Source organism: Pelophylax lessonae (assembly GCF_965119305.1).
Source record: "Pelophylax lessonae genome assembly, chromosome: 3".
NCBI classification, from domain to species: domain Eukaryota; kingdom Metazoa; phylum Chordata; class Amphibia; order Anura; family Ranidae; genus Pelophylax; species Pelophylax lessonae.
The window spans coordinates 657,370,112-657,387,925 of NC_138770.1; the positions used below are offsets into that span (position 1 = coordinate 657,370,112).

At 46.4% G+C, this 17,814-nt stretch overlaps 1 protein-coding gene across 7 annotated transcripts in view; it reads right to left on the reverse strand.

Annotated features, from left to right (window-relative positions):
• Positions 1-10,605, reverse strand: part of CCDC88A (coiled-coil domain containing 88A) — a 338,561-nt gene extending 327,956 nt beyond the window's left edge. For 3 of the 7 annotated variants that reach the window (XM_082250173.1, XM_082250171.1, XM_082250170.1), the window contains exons 1-2: positions 10,093-10,603; positions 9,877-9,977 (exon numbers count right to left, since the gene is read on the reverse strand). In XM_082250173.1, coding sequence (XP_082106299.1) covers positions 9,877-9,977; positions 10,093-10,155 — 164 coding nt within the window. In that variant the 5' untranslated portion in view covers positions 10,156-10,603. Of the gene's footprint in view, positions 1-9,876; positions 9,978-10,092 lie in introns of all 7 variants that reach the window. The other 4 variants (XM_082250174.1, XM_082250169.1, XM_082250172.1 and 1 more) reach the window with 3 other exon arrangements.
• Positions 10,606-17,814: the final 7,209 nt, after the last annotated feature.

A 17,814-nucleotide genomic window follows, 5' to 3' on the forward strand; every position in this document is an offset into this window, starting at 1 on the left:
GTATGGCCTTTACATGTATCACATCTTTAGCAACCTGGGGAAGCAAGCTGGGATTCTTTACCCCTTCCTGTCCAGCCCTGGCATTCCTTTAACAGCGTCTGTGCACCTGGGGGGGGGGGGGGGGGGCAGGAAGGCTCAGTCAACCACGTGACCACTGATTGGCTGTCACAGTGGGTCACATGATCAGGAGCCGTTCCTGCCAACTCCTAATCATTAGTATGGACCAAGAGCTGTGTTTACAGCTCGGCCACTGTGCTAGGGCTCAGTGAGCCCACTCTCAGCACAGAAAGCTTTGTCACCCATGGATGCATATGTGCGGCCCATGGGCATTTAGGCCCACCCACTTTGCTGCCAACTATATGTGTTACGTGGGCAGCAAGAGTTTATAAGTCCCGTATTTGCACTGGGCTCATCCGACTGCGGCTTACAGTTCCCTATTCTTAGCTTAGAAGGAAAAAGGTCAATGTGCCGAGCAAACACCGTACAATAGAAGGATATGATGAATGGCTGCCTGGAGGCACACAGGGGGTTAAAAAGCATGACTAAACCCATATGGTCAAAGACCGGGTCAGATTTCCTTCTTCTATTGTACGATCGGGAAACTTCATCCATCGATTGGTCATTCTGCCTCTGCTGGGTTTGCAGCATGACTAACAAGTCTCAGGAATAATAATAGGAAGCACTGTAACAAAATATAACCCGGCCGGGATCTGAAACCGGGCATTCTAATCCGGGGAAAAAAAACTCTTAGTGCCCATTTACACCGCAAAAATTGCCTTCAGATCCGTTCCGGAGGCGTTTCTGCATGAGCGTTTTTAACCACTTCTGGACCGGCAGATTTTCCCCCTTAATAACCAGGCCATCTTTTGCGATTCGGCACTGCGTTATTTTAACGGACAATTTCGCGGTCGTGTGATGCTGTACCTACATAAAATTGTTGTCCTTTTTTCCCCCCACATATAGAGCTTTCTTTTGGTGGTATTTGATCATCTGTGTGATTTTTATTTTTTGCGCTATAAACAAATAAAGAGCGACAATTCTGAATAAAAATAAAAAAATAATATTTTTCACATTCTGCTATACAACATTCCCAAAAAAAAAAAAAAAAAAATTGAAAAAAATCAAATTTTTTTAACATTTTAGGCAAATTTGTTTTCTGCTACATATTTTTGTTAAAAAAAAAAAAAAAAAAAAAAAAAAACCGCAATAAGCGTATTTTCATTGGTTTGCACAAAAGTTATTGCGTCTAACTACAGGAAAGATTTATGTAATTTATGTTGTTGTTTTTTTTTTTTACTATTAATGGTGGCGATCTGCGATTTTTTGTGGGACTGCGACATTGCGGCGGACAGATCGGACCCTTGACTGACATTTTTGATACTTTTGGGGGACCAGTGACATTACTACAGTAATCAGTGCTAAAAATATGCACTGTTACTGTACTAATGACACTGACAGGGAAGGGGTTAATACTGTGGTTGATCCAGGGGTTAAATGTGTACCTAGGGGCGTGTTTTAACTGTATGGGGGTGGGGCTTATGAAATGACCACAGAGACCTGTGATCCTATATAGAAGGATCACAGGCGCTCTGTGATCATTCCAGAGAGAACGGTCAGCTGTGTTTACAACAGCTGACCGTTCTTCTCTCTCAGCGGGGAACGATCGCAGGTGTCAGACGGCAATTGAAGCCGCCGGCCCCGTGCATTGGTGTCCCTGCTGACGAGTGGGGGCGGGAGCATGCCGCTGGCGGTGCGCGCTTGCCCCCTAGCTGCAGGCTCGCGACTGACGTTGGTTCGCACATGAGGGGCTGCCTGCCGCAGTATAACTGCGGCGGGCGGTCCGGAAGCGGTTAAGGATTTCCAGTTGGTTTTTTTCCCCTTTTTTCCTGTCTCCCCCCCCCCCCACTGTACTGGAGTTGGTGCGTTTTTGATGCTTTTTTTACTGCATTCCAGTACGGTTCTGTGCAGAAAAAAAAGCAGCATGTTGTACCATTTCTGGAACTGAAAAGCACTGGCACGCACTGCGCTGGTGTGAACTATGCCTTAGGAACCCGTATAATCTACTTTCTATGCAATGTGGAATAAAAACAGCAGTGCACTACATGTGGTGCGAATTTGGTTTCGGGTTTATTACAGGTTTAACCACTTGCTGACCACCCGCCGTGTTTTTACTGCGGCAGTGTGGCTCTATGGCACGCCTGCCACATCTTTACATTGACCCCCCCCCCCAGCGATGTGCAGATCCCAGTGTAAACCGCAGTGCGATGTGGAAACCAGCACTGAATCGCAGGGCTTCCTGCATCGCACCAGTGTGAACCGAGACTACAGCCGACCTTCCATGCCAAACTAAAGGCCCCCCTTTTTTTTTTTGCAAGCCCCCTGCCAACCCCAACAAAAATGTCATTAAAAAGCCATTTATAGGCAAACCGCAAGAAAAATGTAATCTCTCTGCTGTGGCCTCCGGTGCGTCCAGGAAGCACCAGGGACATCACCGCATCTTCCTGCAGAGAAAGGAACTCGAAATCCCACAAGAATGCCCCCCAGGCCTCGCAAGAGTGCGTTCTCTTGGGACTTCAAGGAGGCAGCTAAGCTTGTCATACACTATATGATCGGATTGTACAATCTCCTTTAGATTTTTTTAAAGCCAGTTCACACCATAGAAACGCAGTCCGGATGTGTCCCGGATACCTTTCTGCATATGCAGTTTTTAATGCATTTTCAATGCGTTTTTGATGTGTTCCTGTGCCTTGTTTCCCTCTCTTTTTTCTTCACCTTAAGGGTCCATTCACACTAGCGCGACTTGTCAGGCGACTTGGTCCCCTGACAAGTCACGGTTGGTCGCTCGCCATTGAATAGTACAGGACCCGTTCTAATAGGAGCGACACAAGTCGCTCCGACTTAGAAAAAGGGTCCTGTACTACTTTGGGGCGACCTGGAGGCGACTTACATTGACTTCAATTATATGAATATGTGCACCGCGACTTCACAGGTCGCCCCAGCGAGTCGTGTCGCGCCAGTGTGAATGGGCGCTAAATAAGGATGTGTGTTCCAATGCATTTTTGATGCATTTTACAGAGTTCCAATACAGTTCAGTGCAGAAAAAATGCAGCATGTTCTACTTTTTTTACTGGAACAAACTGGGGTGAACTTGCCATTGAAAACCATATGACCTACTATCCATGCATTTTTGATGCAGAAAAAAAAAAAAAAAAAAAAAAAAAAAGCAAAAGCAGCACCATTTTGCGTTTAAAAAAAATTCCCTGACCCTCTCCAAATACGCAGGCACAAAAAATGTATCAATGAGAACGTGTTCCATAGGAACGCATGGTAAATATAATGCCCTGCGTTTCTGCAAAAAACATGAAAAAAAAAAAAATGCACTGGTGTGCATTGAGCCTAAAGCTATGTAATACGGAGGACACACAATCTATCCAACCAATCTGTATCCACATAGTTGATGGTAGATATGAAGGAGATTGCAGAATCAGATTGTTACGTATATGGGGATCTTAAGGCTGACCATACAGTTTACAATCATCTTTAGACCTACCATCAACTATACACAGCAAGGGCCTTCCATGATTAAACAACTCGTTGAATTGATTGTTTAGGCTTGTCTTCATACTGCATAGTTTTGTAACACTAAAGAAGATTGTACAATCAGATTGTAAAGTGTATGGTCACCTTAAGATTTTTCGCTCAGCCCCACAGACTGAATGAAAGCAACTTACTAATTCCCCCATCCATTGTAAACAGCATGGATGGAGGGATCGTCCCTTCTGGCTATTGTATTCGGACACCCAGCACCTGCAGTTGTCAGAATACCCCAACAGTGGCTGCATTTGATTGGACCCCATCTGGCGTCAAATAACAGACCCTCGTTCAGTGCCACATTATGGACCCCTCCCTCTTATCCGGGGCCAAATAACGTACAGCAATTCAGCACCACATAACAGACCCTTATCCGGTGTCAAGTAATGCACCCCCCCCCTCATCTTGGCACCAAATAACGGACCCTCCTTCAGCGGCACATAACAGACCCTCATCCAGTGTCAAGTAATGGACCCCCCCATCCAGTACGAAGTAATGGACCCCCCATCCAGTACGAAGTAATGGACCCCCCATCCAGTACGAAGTAATGGACCCCCCCCCTTCATCTTGGCACCAAATAACGGACCCTCCTTCAGCGCCACATAATAGATCCTCATCCGGTGCCCTAACAACGGACCCCCGGCCCCCCTCCAATATGGCGTCAAATAACAGACCCTTGTTCAGCGCCTTATGGACCCTTATCTGGTGCCAAATAACGGTCCCTTCCCTCCCATCCGGGGCCAAATAACGGACACCTATTCAGCGTCAAATAACGGACTCCCCCAACCAAATAACGGACCCCCGTGTAATGCCACATAATGGACCCTCATCCGGTGTCAAATAATGGACCCTCCTCCATCCAGTACAAAATAATGGACCCCCCCATCTTTGCACAAAATAACAGACCCTCCTTCAGCGCCACATAATAGATCCTTATCCGGTGCCAAATAACGGACCCCTGGCCCCCCTCCAATATGGCACCAAATAATGGACCCTCGTTCAGCGCCACATATTAGACCCCCATACAGTGCCAAATAGCAGACCACCTCCTCCCATCCTCCAGTGCCAAATAGTGGACCCAATCCTCCCATCCTGCGCCAAATAGCGGACCCTGTTTAACACCACATAACAGATCCTTATCCGGTGTCAAATAACGAACCCCTATTCAGTACGAATTAACGGACACCCCCCCTCCCATCCAGCACCAAATAATGAACCCTCACCCGGTGTCAAATAATGGACCCCTCATCCTATCCAGTGCCAAATAACAGACCCCTCATCCCATTCAGTGCCAAACAATGAACCTTCACCCCGGTGTCAAATAATGGACCCCTCATCCTATCCAGTGCCAAATAACGGAACCCCTCATCCCACCCAGTGCCAAATAACAGACCCCCCTCATCCCATCCAGTGCCAAACAACAGACCCCCGTCATCCCACCCAGTGCCAAATAACAGACCCCCTCATCCCACCCAGTGCCAAATAACAGACCCCCCTCATCCCATCCAGTGCCAAACAACAGACCCCCCTCATCCCATCCAGTGCCAAACAACAGACCCCCCTCATCCCACCCAGTGCCAAATAACAGACCCCCTCATCCCATCCAGTGCCAAATAACAGACCCCCCCCCTCATCCCACCCAGTGCCAAATAACAGACCCCCCCTCATCCCACCCAGTGCCAAATAACAGACCCCCCCTCATCCCACCCAGTGCCAAATAACAGACCCCCTCATCCCACCCAGTGCCAAATAACAGACCCCCTCATTCCACCCAGTGCCAAATAACAGACCCCCTCATCCCACCCAGTGCCAAATACCAGACCCCCTCATCCCACCCAGTGCCAAATAACAGACCCCCTCATCCCACCCAGTGCCAAATAACAGACCCCCTCATTCCACCCAGTGCCAAATAACAGACCCCCCTCATCCCATCCAGTGCCAAATAACAGACCCCCCTCATCCCATCCAGTGCCAAATAACAGACCCCTCATCCCAACCAGTGCCAAATAACAGACCCCCTCATCCCACCCAGTGCCAAATAACAGACCCCCTCATTCCATCCAGTGCCAAATAACAGACCCCCCTCATCCCATCCAGTGCCAAATAACAGACCCCCTCATCCCACCCAGTGCCAAATAAACAGACCCCCTCATCCCACCCAGTGCCAAATAACAGACCCCCCCCCCCCTCATCCCACCCAGTGCCAAATAACAGACCCCCTCATCCCATCCAGTGCCAAATAATGTATGGTCAGCTTTAGGTGAAAGGTAGCATGCAAAATACAGTAACCAATCAGAATCTGCTATTGGGTAACCTGATTAAGCGCGGTAACACAAACCAACCAATCACATTACTGCTCTTTATTAAACAAGCCTCTATACAAAGAGCCTGTAGCACAATCAATGGATGGCTCAGACATCTGTAGTAGTTAGGAAATCGGAGCTGCTCATCTCTCTCGGGGGATTGTGTGACATCACTGGGCTGGGAACACGACTTCCTTATCTATCCATGCAGCCCACCGTCTGAGCACATGGCCTCCGATTCCACGCCAGATACACCGCCCTTTATCCCGTATTAGAGTAAAATACAGCTTGGTGCAATCGGCGACTACAACCTTGAATACCCCCAACACACAGCAACTGATAGACCCTCGCTTCATTCCTTCACAAGAGAGGGTGGAAAGGGAGGGGGGGGGGGTTGTGCTTTAATTAAATCCTCTCCCATTGTACAAAGGTGTCAGAGTCAATCAAGCAGTCACTGTCAGAGCCGAATGACAGCGCTCCCCCTACAACCAGAGGTCTCGTTCCTCTCGTAGGCCCGAATAACGGACCCCCTACCCAGTCCAGTGTCACATAACAGACCCCTTGTCTGGCACCACCCGGGAACCACATAACAGACCCTCATCCAGTGCCAAATAAGGCCCCACGAACCTCGTCACTATATACCGTACCTTCCATCCGTTGCCAAACAACGGATCCCCCCCCTCGTTGGGCGCCACATAACAGGCCCTCATCCAGTGCCAAATAAAGGGCCCGCGAACCGCGTCCCCATATACCGGACCTTCCATCCGTTGCCAAACAACGGACCCCCATCCTCGTCGGGCGCCACATAACAGGCCCTAATCCAATGCCAAATAACAGCCCCCCCAACTTCTCCCTGTCCAACTCCACATCCAGTGCCAAATAATGGATCCCCACTGCCAATACCAGATTTACAGACCCCCACTTCCAATGCCAGATTTATGGACCCCCCACTTCCATTGCCAGATAACGGACCCCCACTTCCAATGCCAGATAACGGACCCCCACTTCCAATGCCAGATTTATGGACCTCCACTTCCAATGCCAGATAACGGACCCCCCCTTTCCAATGCCAGATAACAGACCCCCCCCTTTCCAATGCCAGATAGCGGACCCCCACTTCCAATGCCAGATAACGGACCCCCACTTCCAATGCCAGGTAACAGACCCCCACTTCCAATGCCAGGTAACAGACCCCCACTTCCAATGCCAGGTAACAGACCCCCACTTACAATGCCAGGTAACAGACCCCCACTTACAATGCCAGGTAACAGACCCCCACTTACAATGCCAGGTAACAGACCCCCACTTCCAATGCCAGGTAACAGACCCCCACTTACAATGCCAGGTAACAGACCCCCACTTACAATGCCAGGTAACAGACCCCCACTTACAATGCCAGGTAACAGACCCCCACTTACAATGCCAAGTAACAGACCCCCACTTACAATGCCAAGTAACAGACCCCCACTTACAATGCCAGGTAACAGACCCCCACTTACAATGCCAGGTAACAGACCCCCACTTACAATGCCAGGTAACAGACCCCCACTTCCAATGCCAGGTAACAGACCCCCACTTACAATGCCAGGTAACAGACCCCCACTTACAATGCCAGGTAACAGACCCCCACTTACAATGCCAGATAACAGACCCCCACTTCCAATGCCAGATAACAGACCCCCACTTCCAATGCCAGGTAACAGACCCCCACTCAGAAATTATACACTTTTTTCCAGCTGGAATCCAGACAATGAAGCCCGGGAGGGGCATCAAGTTTCCAAAATTTCCACTTAAGCTGGTTCACATTAGACCGTCTGAACCACCGTAAGAAAGACATTAGTGTGAGAGGCAGCTGCTGCAGAAGCTCATTAAAAAATGCCTGCAGTCTGCGAAACACAAGACTAAAACTGGCCATACACTGTACAATCTGATTGCACAATCTCCTTTAGATCCACCATCAACTAATTAGTATAAGGGCCTGCCTGACTGGATACCAATTGAACGGCTTGTTTAGATTTGTGCTTATATTACATATTTTGGTAAATCTAAGATCAGTTTTACAGTCTGTTTGTATAGAGTGTGGCCACCTTTGGGGGGCACCATACACATTGCAATCTGACTAAACAATCTTTATACAATCATCTTTAGATCCCTCAATATTATGTAATAAGAGGACTTACCTAATCTATTCAATCAATCTCTATCCAATTAGGCAGACCTTGTATGACATAGGTGGTGGTAGATCGAAAGGTCACCCTACATGTTACAATCAACCTTAGATTTAATAAATCTATTTATATTGGAGGATCTACCTAAGCTATCCAATCAATCTGTATCCAAGTATGCCGGACCTTTCACTACATAGCTGTTGGTAGATCTAAAGGAGGATTGTACAATCAAGATTGTAACGTGTGAGGTGAGCTTAAAATCAAGATTGTAAGGTGTGGCCAGCTGAAGATCCACCATCAGCTATGTAGTCCAGGGGCCTGCCTGATTTCATACAATTTGAATGAATTGTTTAGATTAGTCCTCATAATTGGGAACTCTAATGGGTTCCATTTAAACCAATGAGCTGCACTCAACTTAATGGCTGCTGGAGTGAATTGTATAGTCAAATTGTATAGTGTATAGCCAGCTTTAGTACATTTATAAAATTGCCCTTAAGGTCACCATACACTATACAATACAATACCAAAGTAAAATAAAAGAACACAAAATAAAACATAAAATAAAAAGAAATAACAAGAAATAAGATAAAATACAATACCAAAACCATAAATGACAAACCTAAACCCATTCAGATAGTATCAAGTATCAAATCAGGCAGGCTCATGCTCTACGGATTTGATGGTCGATCTAAAGAAGATCAGCTTGTATAGTGTATGGTCACCTCTAAGGCCAGGTTCACCCTTCGGCGTCCTGAAGAGTTTTTTGGGTGTGTTTGTACACCCGTTTTTTGAGCGTTTTTGTCGTAACCAGTGCAAAGCTAGGCACTAGAAGGTGAGCCAAGAAATTGCACAAAAAAGTTGTTTTCCCATTGAAATCTATAAGAACCAAAAACACACAACTCTATGCCAAAGAAGCGCATCTACTTTTTTTTCGAGAGGCAACCTTCAAGCGGCACGACGCTCAGGTGTGAATGGCACCATTGAGTAGAATGAGGACTCTCGATGTTGAGCATTGAAGCGTTTCTGAACACACACGTTAGCCCTCAACCTTGTCTCCTGAAAGCCTACCACCTCATGCCCTCAACACCTACCATCACCCACCAGCCCTCAAATCCTACCAGCTCCAGCCCTCAAATCCTACCAGCTCCAGCCCTCACCACCTACCACCTCGTGCCCTCACCACCTACCACCTCGTGCCCTCACCACCTACCACCTCCAGCCCTCAACACCTACCACACCATGCCCTCAACACCTACCACACCATGCCCTCAACACCTACCACACCGTGCCCTCAACACCTACCACACCGTGCCTTCAACACCTACCACACCGTGCCCTCAACACCTACCACACCGTGCCTTCAACACCTACCACACCGTGCCTTCAACACCTACCACACCGTGCCCTCAACACCTACCACACCGTGCCCTCAACACCTACCACCTCCAGCCCTCAACACCTACCACCTCCAGCCCTCAACACCTACCACCTCCAGCCCTCAACACCTACCACACCATGCCCTCAACACCTACCACACCATGCCCTCAACACCTACCACACCATGCCCTCAACACCTACCACACCATGCCCTCAACACCTACCACACCATGCCCTCAACACCTACCACACTGTGCCTTCAACACCTACCACACCGTGCCTTCAACACCTACCACACCGTGCCTTCAACACCTACCACACCGTGCCCTCAACACCTACCACCTCAACCAACATCATCCCCCAAAAACATTTCCCATCACCACAAAAACAAGCCATATGAACCTAGGAACTGTATCATGGTGATTTTTATCACTTACATCTGGAACATGACCTCGTTGAGGAACACACCATCCACCAAAGCCACATATTCGTCCAGCAAGGTCCCTTTTCCTTTGACCAGAACTCCAAAAGTCTTGATCTGCGGAAAAAGAGATGCCGTTATTACCGACATAGCAGCACATGGATCCGTGAGCGCCTGGCCCCCCCCTTCCAAGAACGACTAAGACGAATGAAAAAAAAGAAGGACTGCTTACCCAGCTCACCAGAGGGCTGCTCATAAAATTCTCCAAGATGGGAGTAAAGATATTATTCTCCATTTTTTAAAATAAAAAAATAACAGTAAAAAAAAATATTTATATAATCCTGAAAAAGGGGTCCTATGGCACAAGGCTCATCCAGTGTCCAGCATGCGGCAAAGCCATAGGATGCGATCAAACCAAGCGAGGAAGCGATAAATCCAAACCCAACATTGGAAGCACTTGTAGGAAGGAACGTCAGGGGTTCAAACGCGGTCTCCCCTCTTGCGAAAGAAGCCACATTGTAATGGTAGAGGTGCTGGATTCCCCCTCCCTCCGGTCTCTGCAGTAGAGCAGGACTAGGGTCTGCATGCAGTACTAGGAGGAGGCATCATCTGGAGGATGCAAGGGGGGAGGTATAGGAGGGGTGGAGGGGAGGCAGACAGGGCTCTCCAGTCTTCAGCCGATCTGGAAGGGAAGAGAGAAAAAAAAAAAAAAAAGGGAAAATGTAGGCAAGCGCAGTGGAGCCTCATCCACTGTAAACCTTCTAATGAGTAGACGTGACGCCTCCTCACCCGCACAGCTCAATACTATAACCAGCCATGTGCAAGGGAAAAAAATTTTGGCAAATTTTGCCAATTTTTAAATTTTTTTTTTTTTTTTACAATAGATTTTTTTTTTTTTTTTTTACATCAGCCCCCTCCCTTAATCCCTGCCAATGTTATTCCTCCTCCCCGGCATCCCTTGTGCCGTTACTTTCCATTATTGCGTCTTGTCGGAGAAAAGGGCGAATCGTGCGCTCAGGCTGGGGGGCGCTTTTAATGGATGGGGTGACGTCTTCCCGGAGCGCAAAAATGAAAATTGCAATAGAAGACGACCCCCCCCCCCCTGCCTGTTCAAGTCTCACAGGGAGGATGTGTAAAAAATGAAGGAGGAGGGGAAGCGGGGACGATGCGTGCAACTGGCAGACTGAACAATCTCAGTGTTGGTAGCCCTCAGCAGGAAAAGGATTTTTTTTTTTTTTTTTTTTTTTTTATATTCCCCTCCCCCCCCCACCAACCATGATCCAGATCTGCACCTCAGCCTGCAGCACATTAACCCATTCCCTGATGGCTCCAGCAACGGCGGCGTGCATTTCCTGGACGGCAGAGCACGCAAATCGATTTACCGGCTACGTTCAAGAGACAAAGAGCTGCGATGGACATAAAAAAGAGAAATAAAGTGAATAATGATATTTAAAGAGATCCAATAGGGGGGGCTCAGTGCGATTTTCTAAAAGAACGCAGGGCAGCGGAGAGAAATCGCGCCTTGATCGCACTTTCAATTTGCAACATGATGTGAATGTACAATGTATATGTAAAGCGCTGCGTAAATTGACATCGCTATATAAGTACCTGAAATAAATAAAATAAATAAAATAAATGGCAGTATTTTCCCGCAGCTTTGTACGCACCCTGCGCTTTAACCACTTCTGGACCGGAAAACTTTCCCCCCTTAATGACCAGGCCATATTTTGCGATTCGGCACTGCGTTACTTTAACGGACAATTGCGCGGTCATGCGACGCTGTACCCAAATAAAATGTATGTCCTTTTTTTTCCCGCAAATAGAGCTTTCTTTCTGTGGTATTTGATCACCGGTGCGATTTTTATTCTTTGCACTATAATCAAAAAAAGAGCGACAATTCTGAAAAAAAAAAAAACAATATTTTTCACTTTCTGCTATATAGCATTCCCAAAAAAAAATTTAAAAATCAAAAATTTTTTAACATTTTAGGCCAATTTGTTTTCTGCTACATACTTTTGGTAAAAAAAAAAAATCGCAATAAGCGTATTTTGGTTTGCGCAAATGTTATCGCGTCTACTAACTACGGGAAAGATTTATGTCATTTGTTTATTTTTTTAGCAATGGCGGCGATCTGCGATTTTTTGCGGGTCTGCGACATTGCGGCGGACATATCCTAACTGACATTTTTGACACTTTTGGGGGACCAGTGACATTACTACAGTAATCAGTGCTAAAAATATGCACTGGTACTGTAATAATGACACTAGCAGAGAAGGGGTTAACATTATGGGTGATCAAGGGGTTAAATGTGAGCCTAGGGGAGTGATTCTAACTGTAAGGGGCCTGGCTTCTGAAATTACCATAGAGATCTGTGATCCTATATAGAAGGATCACAGGGGCTCTGTGATCATTCCAGAGAGAAGAACGGTCAGCTGTGTTTACAACAGCCGACCGTTCTTCTCTCTCAGCGGGGAACGATCGTGGGTGTCAGGCGACAATCGGAGCCACCGACCCGCTGCATCGGCTTCCCCGCTGCTGAGTGGGGGCGGGAGCATGCCACCCTCTAGCTCCCTGCTATGTTGGTTTGCCTGGGAGAGCCACACTGCCGCAGTAAATACACGGCGTGTGGTCGGCAACCAGTTAAAGAGATCCAATATGGAAGGGCTCAGTGCGATTTTCTAAAAGAGCGCAGGACGCTGCAAGGGCAGCAGAGCGCAATCGCGCCTTGATCGCACTTGAAACGCAGCTGCGGGGGGGGGGGGGAAATCTGCAACATGTCAGTACTTCCCCTGCAGCTCCCAGTGTTTGTACGCACCCTGCGCTTTAAGAAAACATGATATGCGATTTTAGGGACGGTGCACGCTAGAAATCGCATGTGATTCGCACCGCATTGCTGTGCAGATCACATGAGATGTCTGTGCGATGCGATTTCAGCTATACAAACTGTATGGCTAAAATCGCATCGCATTCGCACCAGAATGGCGCAGGACCCTTTTTTTTTGGTCTGCACTGGATAAGGATCGCATGCCTGTTCACATCTATGCGATCCGATTCCTGCACCATTTCACAGTTCGCACTGCAATCTGCGAACCGATCTGGGGGGTGTCATTAACTTTACAATGACACTCCCAGCGATTCGCAGATCTCAGTGTGAACCACTGTGCGATTCAGGTGCGATTGAATCACAGGGTTTCCCGTATCGCACCAGTTTGAACCGGGCCACACCACATGCGTTCCAGTGATTTTTTTTTTTCTGTATCCAAAACGCATGGAAAGTAGGTTACATGTTTTTCAGTGGCATAGTTCACACCAGTGCGTTCTGGTTCCAGAAAAAAAAGAAGAACATGCTGCATTTTTCCCGCACAGAACTGTATTGGAACACAGTAAAATGCATCAAAAACGCACCTACTTTAAAAACGCACTGAACCCCAGTAAAGTGGAAAAAAATTAGATAAATAGAAGAAAAAAGCATCTGGAAACGTGTCAAAAACGCTCAGCAATACATCAAAAATGCGTAAAAAACGTGCATCCAGAACAGATATAGAGGGCGCTTAGGGCTGGTTCACACCACAAAAACGCACTCCAGAACCATTCCAGGTGAGTTTCTGCATGCAAGTTTTTAATGCATTTTTGATGCGTTCCAGGTGCTTTTTTTTCTGTTTTTGTTTTCCATTGTTCCAGATCATTCATGTGCATTTTTGATGCATTCCGGGCCGTTTTTTTAAGCATTTTACTGCGTTCCTTTACAGTCCAGTGTAGGAAAAATGCAGCATTTTCTACTTTTTATTCTGGAACTGCAAGCCAAAAACTATATAACCTAATTTCCATGCGTTTTTGATGCAGAAAAAAAAACACACTGGGCTGCATGTGGTGTGAACAATATGCGTTTACTTAAGCAGTCTACATTTTTCTATATTATTATTATTATTATTCTATTTTTCTAAAGCAATTCCTGTACAATTCACATGCAATTCAGGGCTGGTTCACACCACAAAAACGCACTCCAGATCCGGTCCGGATGCGTTTCTGCATGCGCGTTTTTAACACATTTTTTTGGCACATTCTGGTGCATTTCTTATGCGTTTCTAGATGTATTCCAGATGGTATTTTTTCTTCTTTTTCCTATTTTTTTTTTTTCACAGTTTTTTTTATTCTTTCCAGTGCATTCCAGTACATTTTTAATACATTTTACCACGTTCCAGTACAGTCCAGTGCAGGAAAAATGCAGCATGTTCTACTTTTTTCTCTGGAACGCACTGGTGTGAACTATGCCATTGGAAACCATATAACCTACTTTCCATGCGTTTTTTGATGCAGAAAAGCACGCACTGGACTGCATGTGGTGTGAACTGGCCCTTAGAAAACACGATATGCGTTTACTTGAAGACGCATATTACATTTATATTTATATATATATATATATATATATATATATATATATATATATACACAGTATCTCACAAAAGTAAGTACACCCCTCACATTTTTGTAAATATTTTATTCTATCTTTTCATGTGACAACACTGAAGAAATGACACTTTGCTACAATGTAAAGTAATGAGTGTACAGCTTGTATAACAGTGTAAATGTACTGTACCCTCAAAATAACTCAACACACAGCCATTAACTACTTAAGCCCCGGAAGATTTTACCCCCTTCCTGACCAGGGTTTTTTTTTGCGATGTTCTTACTGCGTGACTTTAACGGACAATTGCGCGGTCGTGCGACGCTGTACCTAAACGAATTTCACTGCCTTTTTTTCCCATAAACAGAGCTTTCTTTTGGCGGTATTTGACCCCCATGTGTGCGATTTTTTGATCATGCGCTATAAACAAAAAAAGAGCATCAATTTTTCAAAAATAACAATATTTTTCACATTTTTTTTATATGAAATTCCCCCCCAAAAAAATGTAAAAATCAAAATTTTTTAACATTTTCGGCCAATTTGTTTTATGCTACATAGGTTTGGTAAAAAAAATCGTAAAAAGCGTATTTTTATTGGTTTGCGCAAAAGTTATCGCGTTTACTAACAAAGGGAAAGATTTTTGTCATTTTTGGTGTTTTTTTTTTTAACGAGTAATGGCGGCGATCTACGTTTTTTTTTGCGGTACTGCGACATTGCGGCGGACAGATCGGACCCTTGACTGACATTTTTTACACTTTTGGGGGTACCAGGGACATTACTGCAGTAATCAGTGCTATACATATGCACTGTTACTGCAAAAATGACAGGGAAGGGGTTAACTGTATTGGAGAGGGAGGGGCTAAGTGTGTCCTAGGGGCGTGTTTCTAACTGTGATTGGACATGGCTTGAGGTGTAAAAACAGAGATCAACGGTTCTACATAGTAGAACCGTCTGATCTCCATTTTTACACAGGGGAGAATGACAGGCGGCTTGTTTACATAAGTCGCCCGCCTTTCTCCCGCTCTACCGACGATCGTAGTGTGACCGGTGGACATCGGGTCCGCCGATCACACGCCCGGACTCCTCTGTGAACGAGCCGACGCGGGCGCGCGCTCGCCCGCTATTGGCTCAAAACCCGGTGACAGGCTAGCGACGTAGACCTATGTCACTCTGCCTAGCCGGGGCTGACTGCCGCAGTAAATATAGTGTGCGCAGTCGGCAAGTGGTTAATGTCTAAACCGTTGGCAACAAAAGTGAGTACACCCCTAAGTGAAAATGTCCAAATTGGGCCCAATTAGCCATTTTCCCTCCCCGGTGTCATGTGACTCGTCAGTGTTACAATGTCTCAGGTGTGAATGGGGAGCAGGTGTGTTAAATTTGGTGTTATCGCTCTCACTCTCTCATACTGGTCACTGGAAGTTCAACATGGCACCTCATGGCAAAGAACTCTCTGAGGATCTGAAAAAAAAAATTGTTGCTCTACATAAAGATGGCCTAGGCTATAAGAAGATTGCCAAGACCCTGAAACTGAGCTGCAGCACGGTGGCCAAAGAAGTTGAGTGCATGTGCTCAGCATCATATCCAGAGGTTGGAGGGTGTACTGACTTTTCTGAGATACTGTATGTGTGTGTGCTTATATATATATATATATATATATACCTAACGTAATTCCTGTGCTGTTTACATGCGATTCAGAGCGGTGCGATTTGAGCCCATTCAATTTGAATGGGCTCCAATTGCACCAAGTGGTGCATGCACCTATTTTAGAAACTAACTGCGAACGGATCACATGGTAGTTTTCCAGGTGCAGGCGACCTGCGTTTTGGGGTGTTTTAACATTTGCCACCCGCTACTGATCGCAAGGGCAGTGCGATTTGAACTCAGAGCAGGAAACTCCAACGGATCGCCGATTTCCTGCCTCGCGTTCTAGGTGTGAACCAGGGTTGCAGTGCGTTTTCAGATTTGCAGAAACTCACATCTATGCGTTTAGGACGGGTGCGTTTTTTTTTAGAAAGGGTCAGAGACTTGTTTGCCTGCAGCACGTTGTGTTTTTGGTTCTATAGATCTTAATGTAAACACACAAAAATGCATGAAAAACGCATGTGCATGCATTTTTGGTGCGTTCTAAATTAAAAACGCAGGAAAAAATGTAAAGCGCACTGGAAAAACGCATCAACCACAACCTGCATAGGTGTGAACCCAGCTTAAGGGCCCATTCACACCTGTGTGTTAGAAAACGGGATAGTTGTTGAAATAGCTTGAAAACGCAGGTCACTTTTTGTATCGCGCTTTGCTATTCATTTTGGATAGGCTAAAAATCGCACAAATCGCATCAATAGTACTGAATGTACTTTTTTTTGGAAACTCGATACAACCGGATCACATGGTACTTCTGTATCATGTGATCTGGTGCAGGCAAAGGCTCTGCGTTTTTGACCTGCTTTTGGGTTGTTATTAAGTTACCATTTACACCCGGTGCAGATCTCAACTGCAGTGCGTTTTGAATGCAGTGTAGAAAATGTGCACGGAATGTGAGTTTCCCGCACCATGTTCTGGCATAACTGGGCCTAAAAGCGCGGTTTGTCGCGCAAAACCGTCACATGACAATTGTGGCAAAATCGCATCGCATTTAGGGTTCAATAATATGATAATGGAACCCAAATGAGCGCCGCGTGTTGTGCGATTGCAATGCGAATGTGGGTTTCCCGCACCATGTTCTGGCGTAACTGGGCCTAAAAGCGCGGTTTTCCACGCAAAACCGTCACATGACAATTGTGGCAAAATCGCATCGCATTTAGGGTTCAATAATATGATAATGGAACCCAAATGAGCGCGGCGTGTTGTGCGATTGCAATGCGAATGTGGGTTTCCCGCACCATGTTCTGGCGTAACTGGGCCTAAAAGCGCGGTTTGCCGCGCAAAACCGTCACATGACAATTGTGGCAAAATCGCATCGCATTTGGGGTTCAATGAAAGGATAATGGAACCAAAAATGAGCGCCACGCGTTGTGCGTTTGCAATGTGAATGTGGATTTCCCACACCATGTTCTGGCGTAACTGGGCCTAAAGGCGCGGATTGCCGCGCATAACCATCACACGACAATTGTGACAGAATCGCATCGCATTTGGGGTTCAATTAAAGGACAATGGAACCCAACTGAGCGCCACGCGTTGTGCGATTGCAATGCCAATGTGGATTTCCTGCACCATGCTTTGGCGTAACTGGGCCTGAAGGAGCGGTTTTCCACGCATAACCCTCACACGACAATTGTGGCAGAATCGCATCACATTTGGGGTTCAATAAAGGATAATGGAACCTAAAACCAGCGCCACGCGTTTTGCGATTGCAATGTGAATGTGGGTTTCCCGCACCATGTTTTGCCATAACTGGGCCTAAAGGCGCGGTTTGCCGCGCATAACCGTCACACGACAATTGTGGCAGAATCGCATCGCATTTGGGGTTCAATTAAAGGATAATGGAACCGAAACGAGCGCCACGTGTTGTGCGATTGCAATGCGAATTGGAATAGGGGACAGAATTGCGGCGAT